Consider the following 17,736-nt stretch of genomic DNA (forward strand, 5'->3'; position numbering starts at 1 on the left):
TCGGCTATTTTCACTTGAACAAATTTCACAAATTGTCACTTCAAATTTGCGTCATTTAGAAATATTTGCATTGTATGCCCAGTTTTGTTTGAATCAGTACAAAACTGGACGGCACAACGCTTCACCATTACGAAAATATTGATTATATTGAAGTAAACTGTAAGTAAAAAAATCATGACGAGACCAGCAAACAACGGCTGTAGAAAAGACTCCTTCATGCCTCACGCGATTATAAAACGAGACTTTGAAGGATCCACCCGTGACGTCACAGGAAAGATGGCGCCATTCAAGATGGCGAATGTTTCGAATTTGGAAGAGCTTTTACAAAGTGAAAATGGACTTTTGAGAATAAACGAATGGTACCTTTGGTGTACTTGATATATTTACTAAACATCTATGTGAAAAGAAAATTAACGTTTTTTGGGTTTACATGCCCTTTAAAAGGAAACATTTCCCAAACACTCTTCTGATTAAACCTTTATTAAACCCAATTACAATCTAAATATTGCTGATACAATTTTGTACGTGAAGCATTTTTAAATGGTACTTCTTTTAAGGATGCTACATTTATCAGTATGGTTACTATGGTTAATGTTAATATTATCTTTAAATTTGTAATATGTTTAAATATCTGCAACAGAAATGCATGGTAAGTAATCTAAAAAATTTTGATACATTGTAAGTTATATACATAATGCTTAACCATTTAACTCCTGGATCTTATTGTTGATTCTCCCTTCTACCTGCTAAGCATTTTCTTGTAAATTAGTCACAAAGATTTGATAATAGATCAAGATAACAATTTCTACCTAGTACGTTTGAGCATTGTTATAACCTAGTGTTGGCTGAATACAGTATGGATGTTACAAGGAGAAGTTACATGTTAATCACTGGGAGTTACAGAGTTAAATCTTTCTATTTTTCCTTTCTAAAACAAAAGGTTTGCAGGGAAAGTTGTCAAGGAAACTAAAACGTTTTCAACCCTAATGCATGAAAATGCAGAAAATATTTATTTTTTGCCTTAAATTTTTGTTCTTTAACCTTTTAACTCCCATGAGTGATCAAGAAAGAATTTCTCCTTACAATATCACCACAGAATCAAGCAGACAAGTGAGGAGAATAAAGAAAAAAACTCAATTAAAGAACTGCAAGTTGATCCAATACCAAATTCTCCAAATTGAAATGGTAAGTATTTTATGGCAGGAAAAAGGGAGAATTACTAATGAAATCTTGGGAGTTAAAAGGTTAAGGGAAACACATTTTCCTTCTATTTGTGAGTTGTGTGTGAAACACAAGTGTCCCAGGTCCATAACAGGACCATTTGGGAACATAAAGCAATATATGGCTGGTTCAGTTATTTAATATGTCATTTTATACATGTGTATGTTCACAATAAATAATTCTGCAGGAACTCGCATGAACTTCACAATCTGTATTGCTGGGTTTGTTATGGAGCTTCTGTTTTTCTGTGTATCTATCAAAAAGTGTATGATTTGTGCACCTAAAACTTCCAAAGGCTTGTCACACCCCCCTCTCCCCCCCCCCCCCCTTAAGAGAACAAACATCTTCACACCGAAGGAATGAATACTTATGAGGAAGTGTGAGTCTGTAATATTAAAGCAAATATGATATAAAGTACGCTCTTTTGTCCTGGGCAATGTACTGAAGGCGACTCAATCATTTTCTCTGCTCAACCTCATCTTTCCTTCTTTGACTGAGCACAAGATTCCCAATTTGAACAGTGCTCATCCTGGTCTCCCTGTTCCTTAGGGCTACAATGTTCATATGAACATTTTCTACGTCACTGTCACTGACTCTACGTCTTGACTTGGATGTACTGTCATGTTTGTTTCGCCTTCCATTTCCAAATCTTTTCGTTTTCCTGTGCTTGCCGTGGCAGTAGAACTCACGGGTGCCACCCTGTTACGCTTACAGAAGATCAAATCAGTCAAGTGTTTCCTAAACTGACTGCTCTGTAAGCTGTACACAATCGGGTTCACGCTGGAGTTGAACACGATCAAGGCTGAAGCAATCGCGTGATGGACTCCTACAAGAGTGATGGTGCCCGTAAAACCCAGAAAGTATATTAACAGTTCAGGAACCCAGCACAAAACGTAAATAACTGTCACAACAACGACCATCTTTGTGACGCGTTTCCGGTGGCGTTTCAAAGCCTTCTGAGTCGCTTCCCTAATGTTGTCCTTCCTGAGCCACAGGTGGTACACCATTCTCGAGTAAAGCGCTCCCAGTATTCCTATAGGAATGACACCGGCGACCACAGACCACCCAACCGTGTAAAACTGCGCATAGATTGGCTTCGACCAGCTGTGCGCACAACTTTTTATTTTCGGCATATACGTGATCGCGTTGAACCCTGGGATAGCCCACAAAGCAGAAAGCGTCCAGCAAGTGGCAATAAGGACTGTTAACCTGGTTCTTGTTAGTTTTCCTTTCTGGCTATGAGGATATAACACAGCGCCGTACCGCTCAATTGCGACAGCCACCAGAGTGAAAACAGAAGCCAGCGCACCCACCCATCCCACGTTACCACCGGTGAACAGCTTGCAGAGAATGTCGCCTGATTTTCCCTCGGGGTGGGTGAGAGTAGGTGTAACGACGAATGGTATTCCTATAAACAGCGCCACAATCATGTCAGCGGTTGCTAAGTTGATCAGCAAATAGTTGATTGGAGATCTCATGGCCTTGTTTAGGCTAACTGCGAGAATCACCAGGGTATTTCCCACCAGGTTAATAAATATCAATATAGAGAAGAAGATTGCAAAGCCAGTATACATATTTCTCCTCAATGCTCACCTGCATAAAGAAGAAACAGAGATGGTTAGCGATGTAATCTGGTTTATGAAGTTAAATGAAAAGCGTTGTTCGTTCCTAACAACAAAGGGAAATGTTGTTCGCTTCCAACAACAAAATGCAGCGTTGTTCGTTTGATATGTAATCGTTTCTTACTCATGGACGTTTCGTAAGCATGAGAAACTTTTTCTTGTTTTGTAACAACACCATGAATACTTTGACTACACAGAAATCGATCGTATGCTCGGAATTGAAATATGTTTGAGTAACGATTCTAAAAGCGTTGGTCGTTTCTAACAACAAAGAGAAGCGTTCTCCGTTTCAAACAAGAAAATGAAGCGTTGTTCATTTGGTACGTACTCGTTTCTTACTCACGGGTATTTCGTAAGCTTGGGAAACCTTTTCTTGGTTTCTAACAAAGCCTTTGACCACAAAGACAGTGACTACGCAGAAATCGATCATATGGTCAGAAAGGCCATATGATTGACCGTAATCGTCGCACTGTAGGGCTTGTTGACGTGGTCTAATTTCATCATCACACTCAATGCAAGGATGAATGCTCATTTTGATCAGTTCGTATTCGTATTGTAGCTAGCTTTACCCTCTTCATATATACTTTGATCGGATCAAAATATACATGCGACCGCCAGAGGAAACAGAGCACAACTACATAATTTTTGCCTCTTCTGATCCGAAGGGAAATGATGCTATCAGACTACTATTGTGAACAAAGTCACAAGCATAAACAATAGATTGTTATCTTAAAAATATGACACTTACCTTACGCAAGGCAACAAGTTAATTTTATTTGTATGTTACTCGCTTTACCTTCTACCGACTTGTCGAATGCGACAATTGACAGTCGTTTACCAGGTGTTTTCATCTGTTATTGTTACGAAAGTCATAAATGGACACAACAGAACTTTACTTGTATATAACGCTGCATCTATGCTTTTGTTGTTATAGAAACGAACAACGCTTCCTTCTGTTGTGAGAAACGAACAACGCTTTTAGAGTCGTTACTCAAACATATTTCAATTCTGACCACACAATCGATTTCTGTGTAGTCAAAGTCTTCATGGCATTTTAAGAAACAAGAAAGAGTTTCCCAAGCTTACGAAATGTCCGTGAGTAAGAAACGAGTACATACAAAACAAACAACACTTCATTTTTTTGTTTGAAACGGAGAACGCTTCTCTTTGTTGTTAGAAACGAACAACGCTTTTAGAATCGTTACTCAAAAATATTTCAATTCCGAGCATACGATCGATTTCTGTGTAGTCAAAGTCTTCATAGTATGGTTAGAAAACAAGAAAAAGTTTCTCAAGCTTACGAAACGTCCATGAGTAAGAAACGATTACATACCAAACGAAAAACGCTGCATTTTGTTGTTGGAAACGAACAACGTTTCCCTTTGTTGTTAGGAACGAACAACGCTTTAAGAATCTTCATGGTGTTGTCGGAAACAAAGAGCGCTTCAATAAAAAAAAATTTCTCAACGTTATTGCTTATTAATAGTCTGAAATTCTGATCTTTTTTTTTTGTTTGTTTCCTCGGGCGACTTGGCTTTTTTTTTCGGGCGACATAACTAAAATTTCGGGTAGTATGACTCAGGTTTCGGGCGACATGACTTCGGGCGAGATGTCTCTCGGACGACTTGACTGTAAACCTTTTCTTTCAGCTTGGTAAAAAAAAATTGCTGATAATAATCAGCTATTTTCTTTTTGGTTATTTTTGTACAGCTGTGATATCCTGAAATATTAAATTTTCTGATACAGTTTACTCTGTTGCATTAAAATCGATCAGTTATTAAAAGTCCACAAAAGAGCCGCTTTACATATTAAGACAATAACTTGCAATCACGTTCGACGACATCACATAGGAGTGGTCAACTTGATCAACTTGCGTTATTACGAACTTTACATGGTACGCATCATCTGATTGGTCAATCCGCTTTCAAGCCCATGTTTTGTCCTGCTGTGATGACGAGAGCAAGTGGCAAACAAATTCATGTTTGGACAAACACTTACGCTATAGCGAAAGAGACCGAGGCGATTGATGACATCGAAAACATGCAGTTAAACTGCAAAATCGCGCCGTATATTTTAAAGTTGCCTCGCAATAATAGTGGAAACTGCCGCTGGAGAAACGATAGCTCCCATTTCCTCCGCTTCAGGGAAGTGGTAGCCATGGACTTAAGGGACGATTCGTTTTTTAACTTTCCTGATAATCATATTTACATGAGGACGAAAACCAAAAAAGTTACAACAATCATCGTAGCCTCATACGCTGAATTCATTGGTATGGAGTTCGAGACGATTCAAGCTGGTGTAAAAAAGTGCTTGCAAAATTTAAGCAATTCAGCATCAGCTGTCGATTAAGGCAACGCTTCAGAGAACGCTCTATTTCGGTAGAGGCGGCGGAAATAGGGACAATATTTATCCCGTGTATATATCTTAACAACACTTGAAGTTCTGTTCACGGCTCGGGTTGATGTCCTTTCCATCCGCCACTATGTAGCGAATTCCGAATTTTTTTTTTTTTTATCAAGAATCAAGTTTACGAAATTGCTGAAAAAGGAATAATAATGAAAATTATTAACAGTCTAATTGCTGACTCTTATTAAAGTTGTTCAACTGTAAAAGATCGTTTTCTTCTGAATAATTTTCTCCAAGAGCTTCTAGATCTGCAAACCTTAACTGTTTTACTCATAACGCTAAAGATTGACCGAGTTCGGGTTATGCGAAAAACACGCATTTCACCAATAACTAATGAATTCAAAGCGTCCGATCTACCACTGATTTGTTTTAACAATTCTTGGTCAAAAATAACTTGAAAATACACTGAACAGCGAATTTATTTCTAACGCGGAACATATCATCACAGACCTCACTTTGTTGCTTTCTCTGTTCGCGTGCACATGTAGAATCCCTTCTCGAACTGTGTCATAAATCTTAGGAAACTGTTGTACTTAACTTAGAACTACACTGAAATGCTTTACCAGTATGTGGTTTTCGTGCGCTTGAAATATCTTGTGTGAATCTCTCTGAACTTATCAGGCGGATAGCTCTTGTACCTCTGCTCACGTGAATTTTTATGGAACGGAACACGATATAACAATTGGAGGTCTTTATAACTCAAACGCGCTCAAACGGAAGATATCAGCAAATTACGAGATCCAACTAGGTATGGGAAATTAGAAATCATTACGGTTTCCTTCGTTATTAAAAAGAGAAGAATCCTACAGATCAAAATTAATATATGGGATAACAATTTGTTTTTTTAATACGGCTATTGGCAGCCTATTCATTCTTAGTTAGTAGGATCTGGGTTTTATCTTGTCCAAGAGACAAACCAAAACATTCTTTTCACGAATAAGACATCAGAAAGCTGTCATATTTCTCGAAGCGCATGATTAGAGTTGAGCCAAGTACAGCTCTATATTTCAAACCTGTCGTGATCAATTTGTCACCATATTTCAACCTCGCCGTTCCAATTATCGCTATGACTTTCTGAAACAAGAAATCATCATTGTTTCTAACGACTTCTGTTTTCTGTAGTGTTACTTGAATTAATTTTTAACTCCAAGTTTTGCCGCCGCTCCGCAAAATTAAGGATGCACTCTTTATGATTTCGAAAACAACTCTTGAACATCTTTGGGTTCGAACAGAGCAGAAATAAAAAAGGTTGCAAAGGGCATAACAAGAAAAATGACACCAAAAAGATAAATAAAATGCCACTTTTAAGAGATTCTCTATTCCGTGCCTTCGGGCTTTGAAATCTGTTGACTGCGAAATTTTGAACCAAAAACCTCGACACCGGTTCAATCTTAACTAAGGCACACATTCGTGAAAGCGACAAAACATATATTATGAAAGAAAACCCCAAGGAATGAAGATATCTGAGATAATGTTTAAAAGTGGTTTAAAAAATCTTAGCGTAACGTAACGGCTTACCAGTGTATAAAATAGACTTCCTTTTAAAAGTCATCGTGTGCATTACATGTAAAACCTCCAAGAGGTCTGTTTTGTTACCGCTGTCAATAATGTCTGCGAGAGATAAAATTTATTTATTCGTTTTGACTAAGGGAACCGCATATCTAAAAAAAATTTTTTTCGACTCACTTTTAATGAAAAGAGTAATATAATTATTTTATATTTTTGGGCGTAACTCATCTAGTTTTTCACGCCGGCATGTACAAAGAGAATTGTATTTTACAGTTTAAACATTATTTACGTAAAGGCGCGATATCATGCCACTGAAACAGCGCTGATAAAGCACAAATTTATCATCACTTCAAAGGTTGATTGTGACAAGGTTCTTACTTATAAATAGAAAATTACCGCTTCATCCTCGATATGCCAATTTGTCAATATTTACAAAACTTTAAAAAGCAATTTTTCCTCTTCTCGTTTTGATGTCATTTAAAGTTTTCCCCAGATATGTTTACGTTAGTGTCCCTCACACGTACGCAAGTTGGGCTAAACAGATTATGACCACAAAAAGCCGTATTAATTAAGACATAGACTTAACCTCTTTAATCTTGCAACCTCATGGCAGACCATTAAAAAGTAATTTTGAATCGTTTTAAAAGTTCTTCGTGAGAAATGCGAGGGAGTTTAATCACAGAATTTTGAGTCGTTTTCGCTTCAATACTGAGTATTTCTCTTGAACAGACTGAAATCATGTAGACAAAAAACACCGAGGAATGATCAAACAAAGGACGATCGAGGATGATTTCAGATGGAGAAGACTTACTATTTCCCTATCTTTTATCTTCACGTACAAGAAGATAACTATTTAACCTCAAACGCTGAATTTGCAAAGCTGGAAGAATTATTGCAACCTGATTGGCTACCACAATCAAAGTGGCATTGCCTGTTGAGAACGAGGCTAAGTTCGATGGCACCGAGGCAAACAGGACCATAGGTGGGGGGCCGTTTCTAAATTGGATATCTTTTTAACACTTTTAAGAAATTTGTCACATCTGTTTCCGAAGCATGCCTTTTTGCATACCAACTGTTTTCCAAATATGCTCTTGAAAGATTATTTTCGTTTTCAAGTGGCATTTATTGCCATTACACCAGACAATGCAATTCCTTTTACATGCCTTCTTGCAGAAACAAATATCAGACAGTTTGCGTTATGTTTCCAAGGACCTTAATTTTTCAGTTCTCTGAATATAGAAGTCCAAAATGATGGCACAATTTCCCTATTTAAATATAAATTGCGAACATTACTCCTAATTACTAATCCCCTCTTCCTCATATTTTTCTCACTCCTCTCAAGCTGCTTAAGTATATGTTTGTTTCAGTACCTGCTATTTTGTTGTTGTTTATGAGTGTGTTCTTTCCTTTTAAACTTAGATCACGCCATATAACTGATGCCTCACTTTTGTAAAATATGAGGAGCCAGCAGCTCGCATAAACTTCTTGGTTTCTTTACAGGTTTCCTCGCCACGTGTTAAATTTTCAGTTATATTATATTATATTAGCGTATGTATAATTATTTTTGTTTCTACTGATGCATTATGATTGAAAAATGGCAAAATAAGCAAATAAACAACAAACAATAAAACTCTCGTGGTGTGAGTCCACAAATTTTTCAAATCACTTCGTGTTTCTTTCGGACAGAGTAATTGGCTTAAGTTTATAAATAGTGTTCCGGCGTTTATTTCGAATTATAGCCTCTCAAAATGAGTCAGCTTCCTAAACAAATGCAGGTTACAAATACGATCTGCGAAGGGATTAGACAGCTAAAAACGCTAAATAATAACTTATAAAAGCTATCAACACAATGATAATGAATCACTCGATGAAATTACGGAAGATGCATGATTGGTAAATTGATCTCATTTAAGATGGCACGTTCCTGAAACAAAGCTCCGTCGAAAAGAGGTCGTATCAAACTTTTTATTCACTAACTTTTCCCCTTCGAAACTGAAATATTAATGATTTTCCTGTCGCCTTCCGCTTTCAAAAGTATAGTGTGTTGAATTCTTCGTACCATTTTGAGACACTTAAAAACGTATAAGTGGTGAGAAGTTAGAAAATAATCAACAAGGAAATATCTGTAAACAACACCAAATTCTTAAGAGCAGTCAACACATAAATATATTCGTATCTGATGAGACAGTTGCGGTTCAACAGAACTTGGGATTAGAGGGATGAAAACGTTCAGAAATCCCTTCTTACCTGTTAAACAACTGGCGCATTTAAAGCAAATCTTAGTAGGAAACTTCTTGCTGCGAGTTTTCTGTTGCGGATGATGGAATAGATAATGATGGGCTCACGTCGCTTTCAAGCCTTCTCGAAGTTGTTTTTCCTGCATATCCTAGCAACGCGAAGAGCCTGGGTATTATACCTCACTTTGTAAGCTTTGTTTTTCAGCCCTGAATCGCAGTAAGCGTCAATGAATTATGACTTGTTTCTGAAAGACGGTACTATTGAAAATGAAAAAATTACAGGTTCGTTACTGGCCGGTCATGGAAAATGAATAGAATAACTTATAAATCACACATTCTCATCAAGACGCTCTTTGTTTTTGGATAAATATACTTGACGTTTAGCCAATGAGTTAAATTGTAGGACAAACACTTCAGAAGTTTCAGCTAAAAAGGAATGGCACCTTCTTGTGGAAGTGATATTATCAAAACACAAGTCGCCTTTCAATCGGCCCTAAATCAATATCATCAAATTTAATATGTCTAGAAGACTCAGCCGTCGGGCGCCAGAATTCCACTTGGGTGATTATGTTTTCAAAGAGACAGGTTTAAGCATAGTTATTATTTCACGGAACTTTCATGCTACCTCAACCTAATTTAACTACCGTCATCGCCAACTGAAAAGGGTGAGAGTTATAGCAAAAATGGTTTTACCCTTTAAATCTACAATTTTAAAGAATTTTAACTGAAGAGAGTGTTGTATACATGCATCAATAGAAAGACTGATACGAAACCTTGGAAATCGGTTCTTGAACACTTCCTTACCTTTGTCACTTCAATGAATAGTTCTTTTTAAAATATTCCCCTATATTCTCTATTCTCTCTCTTACCTTTTCTATGTTTAAAGATTTTCAAAAGCCTTTAGACTTAAGGGCGACTCTGAATTAAGTCTCAACAAATAAAGTTTGTTGAGAAGATGAGCAATTTTGGTTTAAAATTTTTCAGTTGTATTTGGATTGGCAGGAAAGGAAGCGAAACACGTCAGACGTAACCGAAACTAGTGTTAGAAGCGAGTTACCGAGGCTGCTACCACTTATACTTCGCTCAAACGAAGGGCTAACAGTTGAAACGTTAACTTAAGAAACAGTCTTTACGGTGGTCAAATTAAGTTATGAACTCAGCAGGTAAAACTAAATTACCATGTTATACTCCCCGCTGACGCTGCACCAAAGTTCCTTTAGAAAATTATCACCTTTGCTAATGAAACAGTTCATGTTGATTCAGCCGAAACAACTGTTTATATTTTAATACCGTAAAATGAAACACAATTGCGGTCATGAATGTAAATAACCCACGTCGGAAAAAGATTTGAAAGTGAAGGAAAAAACCCTTTCGAAACAATATGTTTTTGTTAAAAAAATGTTTACCCCTAAGATAGGCATTTGCACCGAAAAAAAAGTTGCTTTGCTAGCATGAACAAATCTGCGATTTAAGTCAAGATTGTGTAGCTGATTTCCTCCTAAACTCGTTGGAAATCATATTTTAAAAAAAACGCCTTGCGTGTTCCCCGTAAAAACCGCAATTTAATTACATTTACGAAATTACTCAAGCGTGCACCGAAAAAGACATGCTAGAAAGTGCTAATTTCAGAACTGAGAATTGTCGAGACATATTCAACTTAAAAAAAATGTGACCTGTGCTGTTTGTCATGAAAACTATCAACCAATAAATACCTTATGCGTGTTTTTTAACAAAGGCTAAATAGTATTAAATAAATTGCGAACACATGAAGGAGCGGTTATTCCACCTTATTTCATATCTATTATATTTTAGAGAAAATTAGCTATGAAGGAGATTTGAAATTTTCCACTACGCGAAAACAATAAGGGCACCGGTTGTAACCGGCCATGTTTGTCAATAGGAACAGCAGGGTAAACTTCTAAAAGGAAAACATGCCTTAATTATTTTTAAAAACTGATATTTATATATATCTTAATAAAAGATTATTGTCAAATTAGAGCTAAACCGAAATTGTTTAAATATTCTCTCGTTCTGCTATTTTCGATCGAGAAGAAAACTGTTCAAGAAGTAACTATAACTAGACGACTTTTTCAGTCTATCATTTTATTAACTTGTCGTCTCAAAGGCGATTCATAATTAAGATTAATGCATATATCTATTAAAGTTAAAAGTTTTAAAAATATTAATTAAGGCCTTATACACAAATTTTCTGCAACGCACCATTCAAATGTTCCAGATGTTTTTCTGCTCAAAGTGCTCTAACACGGAGAGCTGGAGAACTTGAAACATTACTTGGTGCAAGACTAATATTATTTGATATTAGCACACTTGTTGGAAAACGTCTAGGAATTAGCTATGTTCTTATATTTCTTACAGTTTACAAAGCCATATGCAGTACAGTTGATGGTTTTGAACGTTTGCGCACAAGGTTTTCAATACCGACTAGTAGAGCTTTTGATTCTCGACTGAAGTGTAAACATTCTTCCTTTATGTCTATAATTTTTCCTAATGATAACCCTATTATTCAAAGCCTCAACTCCAACAGAACTTGTTACAGTTTTGTCGTAGAAAGTTGCCGAGAACTATTCGCTTAAAGTCAATATTTCCAGTTCATTGTTCATTCTTCTTCACCATGGGTACTACCATACTACGTATACCCTAGGTGTCAATCGACTACGCGCCATGCAATTATGACATATCTTAACAATGTTTATAAAACTTTGTTTGCGCCACGAAAACACCACTCATCATGATTAAGTCGCCAATAAAGTTAATCACTCGAAGCGATAAGGCAAACTTGGGCTTTACTCTTCCCTAGGGATACTCACTTTTCCTTACACGCGTATGATAACAGATCTTATCTCCGTCAAAGCCCCTGAGTCATCGTTGAATTTCTTATCATTACGTTTCACATCTCAGTGTCACAGAACTGCTAGAAAATTCATAACTACTACAATATTTGCTTCTGCACACTAACCTTGAAGATGGATTGCAGGTTTTAGCAGCCAAGCTTCGCCAAAATTTTATCTCATACTTACTTGATACATAGTTTTCTGGGAAGAGTGTCTATTTATGATCAGTTGGTGACTATTGTTGCCAAGTCACAAGCTTTAACTCCGTAAGCGCCAAGCCGGCATTTAGAAAAAGAAATATTTGTCTACTGTTAAGAGTGCGATTTTCCGCTTGATATAAGACTCTTTTCGGATCACTAATTACTACTCCCTCAATATTGTGGCTCGGTATTCGAAGAGTACTGACCTATCACGTGGCCAACCTCATCCAATCATTTCAAAGGGTCACATTTTTCCTGCCGCAACTATCACAGCTTATTATGGATAATTAGTTAGGGCGAATATTTGAAGAGTAACTTCAGGCGACGAGATATTAACACTTGAAAAAAATCACATTCGAAAATAAAACGTCGAATTCTTCGAGTGAAAAGGCCCTTTTCCATAGTTTGATTTTTCTTGTGAGAAGAAAGGCGGAAAGGTAGAACATTCTGCTCAGTGGTTTGTTGTGTTTTCATGCATGGAAAAAACTTACCTCTCTGCGGTTTCCTTAAGAGTTGAGAGCACACCGCCTTAAAGAATGCTTGTGACAGTGAATTAGATTGGAGAAACGTGAAGCGGCTAAACCGCCTGACGTCGCCGACTTTAAGCTCTGAGAAGTGAAAATTGCCATGTCACCGGTCTGTTTATATCTGCTGATTACGATTATTGATAACTATTGCGGATGTGACTTTGGACAAAGAGAACGTTGAATAAAAGGTGGAGTGAGTCTTTTCCTTTCGGCAAAATGAGGCTTTGTATTTTTACAATACGCCTGACAGTTATTCTCTTTTTGAAATTATTTTTTTCTGTTTTTTGAATGATATTCTTGTAGGACTAAAGAATGAGGTAATTACTAAATTAAGAAAACTAATTATGGCAAGATAATATTTGAAAAATCCGGAAGGGAGAAACAAACCGCGGAAAATGCAATATGTTCATCATCTGCTTTTTTTTATTTATTTTTTTTTCGCATCTTAATAATCATTATCTCGATTGTTAATTTCAAAAGTTCACTTCGAAAATAAATTTTCTCTCTACTTAAAAGCGGCAAAAGCGAACGATAATCGTGACTTTTTTTTGTCGTAATAACTTTCAAGTTTTTTTCATGCTGGCTCTTTGACGTTACAAGGAACAGTTTCCTTTCTACGAACTTCCCCGAACATCGTAGATGTCGAAGTCTTTTATTACATAGGAGTACCAAAATTTCCCTGCTTATTTTCAAAAGTATCGTTATATGCAGTCATAAGCTTTTCAATTGATTGACTTGTTTGAAAGTACCTGCTTCATGAGCACGGACGTTTGGAATTTGCAAATTAATTACATCTTATTGATCATTTCCTACGCAAGATGCCGGCTAAGGAATCGATAAACGAAATAATAAAACGACGACCATACATTTCCGGCTGCCAAACACCTCAACAATCTATTACAATCTAAGAACTGTCAGTATATAACTATAATGGCCTTTGACTTTCGATAGTGATAGGTTTTGATCCCTGTACCAGTTGGCAACGCCAAATTATCGTTGCAACTTTTAAAACTGTGAGATGCTACAAATTAAGATACATAACCGTACAAGTAAAGCAGCAATCCTTGCGTGTACTGCGATTTAAGCAATTGCAGACGAGGATACATAGTTACTTCTCTCAATTTACAAGCCGGCATATCGATCATTTTCCGGTGTGGACAGTTAGTAAAGAGCCGGCTTTCCCCTTTGCCACATATAAGTGAATTTTGAAGGACATTTCATTCCGAAAGCATCACCAAACTTTAAGTGTAGTGCTGCCAGGTGATTTCATTCATCTAGTAAGTCTCAGCCAACTTCCCTGCTGTAAAGTCTCAGCCATTGACCTTAACAAAACACGTGAAGAGTTTTTCGAGAGGCGTGCGTAAAATTAAAAGAAAAGATAAAAAAAGTTTTATCATGCTGATGTGAACATTGACCAAGTTGTCATGTGCAGATAAAACTCAAGCCACAGGAATGAAAATAAGATTAAATTCGGAAGAGATAAGTGGCCAGGCGCACCACAATACTGTACTTTGCTCGCGAAAGTTATAGCGTTTTCTAATGTAACCTCGGGTTATTTTTTAATTAATACAGCTGACGTAATTGACGTGATGGTATAACCCAGACTTATGGATGCAGCTTTCAATAAGTGATTTAGCTAATTACTTGCGTATTTAGTGAAGGATGAACCATGTAAATTTGATATTTTTCGGGCATTACATGATTCGTCCATGAGAACTCATTCAATTCATTGAAATTTTTTGCATCCTGTAGATAAAATTTCTTTTTGTGATCTTTAATACTCGAAACTTATCTTTTTGTGACCTGTTACATTTACTAAATTTTCCACTTCCCTGCTGTAAAGTTTGACGACCAGACAGATTGTTTTTTATACGATATATCACAAAATGGATCGATGTCTTTGGGGCAATTCCCAAGTTAAGTGGTGTAAGGACTAAAATCTTAGTATTCTGTCCGATCGTGGCCTTAGATAGTGATTCAGACAATGTCTAGAGGTGAATAACTTGATCAAAATATAATTCATATTGCGTAGAAGTTAAATCAGCTTTCAGTCTGCCTTGCGGACATAAATTCGAGCATCCTTTAAAACCTTCTTTGATAGTTGTTCTTTCTCTCGCCACAAATTATTTATTCCAGTAAACACTGGAAGGTTGAAATGTTTCTAAAAAAAGGTATATGAGTTGAGATAAATTCTTGTGAGGTGGAATGTCTACCCTTTTCGACTGGCTAACATTAACTCCTCTTCGCTCTTGGTCCGGTTTACGCGAAATATCATTGACGACAGAGATCAAGTCCAAAAGTTTTAGCTTTTTGCACTTCGTAAGGTATAATATCACGTACCAATGTATACAGTGTAAAGCGTATGCGTGGCAAGTTTTTACTCAAGTGAGAAGAGACGGTTTGAATACTTCACATGTGTGGCCTGTTATTTCTTCTCACAGGAAAAAAAAAATCATCTAAACTTTTAAGTTGATACTTAGCTAGAAAAAACATCGCAGACAGTACAAGCTAATCTAATATAGACATACAGTGCTACCCGAGAAGAACGACGATTGTTTCAAAAAGCAAGGATAAATTAAGAACATACCTATTTAGTTTTACTTGATCAACCACATCACATCCAATATGGTTATGTGATTAAGTTTCTCTCCAGGTTAAATACACACCCAGAAGTTGCATGTTAAACGACAGTACAATAATTATCTCTCCAGTCATAATATTGCAAAGAAACTTTGTTATTTCCGGATACTCTCCGGATAGAGAATAAATCCATGAAATATTTTGTTTAAATATCTGCTCTATTTACTTGTTTTAGAATTACCAATCATATCTCAAATGAAACAGAATTTAATTGGGATTGACTGCGAAAAAACAAAGTTTTAAAAACATTTTGCAAAATTTTAGCAAAAAACATTTTCATTTCGAGGAATATCTAAAACTGAGAAAGGCAATTCATTACTCTTGCTTCAAGCTTACCCATTTACCAAAAGGTTCTTACGATTTTTCCCCACACTTAAAGCTATCTACATGTAAAATTTTTGTATTTGCCTCTCTTGACGAATATTAATCCATGAGATTCATCTCCACAAATATGGACTCCTGATAAAAGTATTACATTACAAATCACACCCATCGTTAACGAATTACGAACAAGAAGCGTCAAACCTCTCCAACTTTGAATCAGTATCCTTGGTGTGGTGATCGTAACTCATTGCAAATGTTTACAATTGAGCGCGCGAAAGAAGTGAAAAACAAACCTTGTACTTTTATACATGTCCAAAATTTTTAAGTAACTGTCAACAATAATGTGGGCTGTACAAATGCGAGGAAAGACGAGGATCATAAAAGATTACGATACCTTCGAAATAATTCCGCTAATTGTAAAGAACTTTGTTCAGTTCCTGAATACCCTGTGAGACATTATTAACGCCAAAGAACCGGTTTTGAACCTAGACCAGCTTTTTTTGCTGTTGTATAACGTATTTCTATGGAAAATTTTTGCACAGAGTGCCCGTCCAATTATTTTCGAATTGTATGCAACAGACCAACAGTCGAATCTAGAATTGTTACTTATCCGTTTTATTCCATGACTCTATTTGTATTTATCAATCGGCTTTATTTTTTTGTTTAATTTTTAAATTTTTTTAATCAGTAAGAAACACAACCCACAACCGAATGGGTGCAGAAAAAAGGAGAGAATCAAAGATATTTTTGCAAATCTTTGGCAAAGGTCTCCCTATGTAGGAAATGTAACCGGAAAAAAAGCATCTGTGACGCTGATTTCAAGTAAGCCTGTTGTCTCACCAATGCCTTGGCAAGCGAGGACAAAAGTAAATGGAGAATATACAAAAAACAAAATCAAATAGAAGAAGTGAGCAAGAACGTAGCACCGACTCACCCAGCGCTGACAAAATTCTATACACCTTTCTCTCCGATTGTGATACGCTCGTTCGCCTGTTTGTTTTGACAAAGGCCCAGCTACCATTTTGTTTTTGTCAGTCTGGTTAACAATCCCGAAAAAAAAAACTAAACGAACAACCAGCTGCCGCCGAGGTTAATAATAATAACAAAAAAAATTGTATCGGCTGAAACCCATTAACTTAGGCGGTTACAAGCTATAATCTATTTCCGTTAGGCTCTCGGCCAACTTTGCAATTTTTTTTTCTGAGGTTTTTTTCTAATTTTGCTATTTTAATTTAATTTGATGTTGATTTGTCTTGCCTCAGGGGGTTTCGGTATTTGGAAGACCTTCAATCAAACACTAGAAACGTGTTTGTCATCGACAAAAAATTAAAGCTGTTTCTCGTCAAGGAAAACTGGTTATTGGATAAGAAGTCTCTCTTGGAAGATTATGGGTGTGACGATAGAAAATTTTCAAAAATTTAGAAAAGTAAATAGATGATTAATTATATAATTTAGCCTCTTGCCATTTTCCTGGGACTACCTTACTTTCGTTCTTTTTAGTCAACGTAGGTGGAGAACAGTGTTTCGAAAACTTCACAAATCAGTCAGAATTCTTTTGAATTAGCAAGTACTGTCTATCATAAAGGAAATTTCTCTGAACGCAGTCATTTCATGCTGACAGATTTACGTTAAGCTCCATGATTAAATCTTTGCATTTGCAATACTTTCATTCTTCAAGTAATTTTTATATGCGGAGGTAGATTTCCAAACACTGTCCGGTTATTGCGTGAAACACACTAGATCGTCTACGCTGAAATCGCCGCGAAAAGCTCACATTATTTTTAATTACGAGCCACGACCAGAAGATTTCAAATTTCCTTCAAGAGCACTCACTGGAATCAGCTTTATCTTTCTTCCTGCAGGAAAGATTCTTCGCCTTTTGTTTAGCATCAAGTGTTCTTCAACAAATAAGTGTCACCGAAAAAGTCGCAGAAAGGAACAGAAATAATGTTTACTAGCTAAAAAAAACAAAGATACAAATGATAGAGTTACCTACCAGTCCGTGAGCTCTAGGAAGCCGGGATCGAAGCAAACCACGAAAAAAAGGCTCAGACTGATTATCACAAGGTGATGAACTGCTTATGTATTCTCGCTGACAACACCGCAGGGTGAATACTTAGACATGCAAGCGACGCTGGGTATGAAATGACTCACACCGACAAAACTACTCGAGCTGGTCGAGAATTGGGTTTTTTTTC

At 36.6% G+C, this 17,736-nt stretch overlaps 1 protein-coding gene across 10 annotated transcripts; it reads right to left on the bottom strand.

The window, feature by feature from the left end:
• Positions 1–466: 466 nt before the first annotated feature.
• Positions 467–16,610, bottom strand: LOC113684744 (allatostatin-A receptor). Of its 10 annotated transcripts, none has more exons than XM_089184542.1 (3): positions 16,473–16,493; positions 9,006–9,253; positions 467–2,814 (listed from the first exon to the last, which is right to left on the bottom strand). In XM_089184542.1, exon 3 carries the CDS (start codon positions 2,793–2,795, stop codon positions 1,797–1,799), a length of 999 nt encoding a protein of 332 aa, XP_089040668.1. In that variant the 5' UTR covers positions 2,796–2,814; positions 9,006–9,253; positions 16,473–16,493; the 3' UTR covers positions 467–1,796. The 10 variants fall into 10 exon arrangements, with proteins under 10 accessions (XP_089040668.1, XP_027057935.2, XP_089040666.1 ...); XM_027202134.2 differs by lacking the exon at positions 16,473–16,493 and adding an exon at positions 12,539–13,904; XM_089184540.1 differs by lacking the exon at positions 16,473–16,493 and adding an exon at positions 11,973–12,501.
• Positions 16,611–17,736: the final 1,126 nt, after the last annotated feature.

The sequence above is a fragment of the Pocillopora damicornis genome, chromosome 10 (assembly GCF_964200805.1).
Source record: "Pocillopora damicornis chromosome 10, jaPocDami1.2, whole genome shotgun sequence".
Classification (NCBI taxonomy): domain Eukaryota; kingdom Metazoa; phylum Cnidaria; class Anthozoa; order Scleractinia; family Pocilloporidae; genus Pocillopora; species Pocillopora damicornis.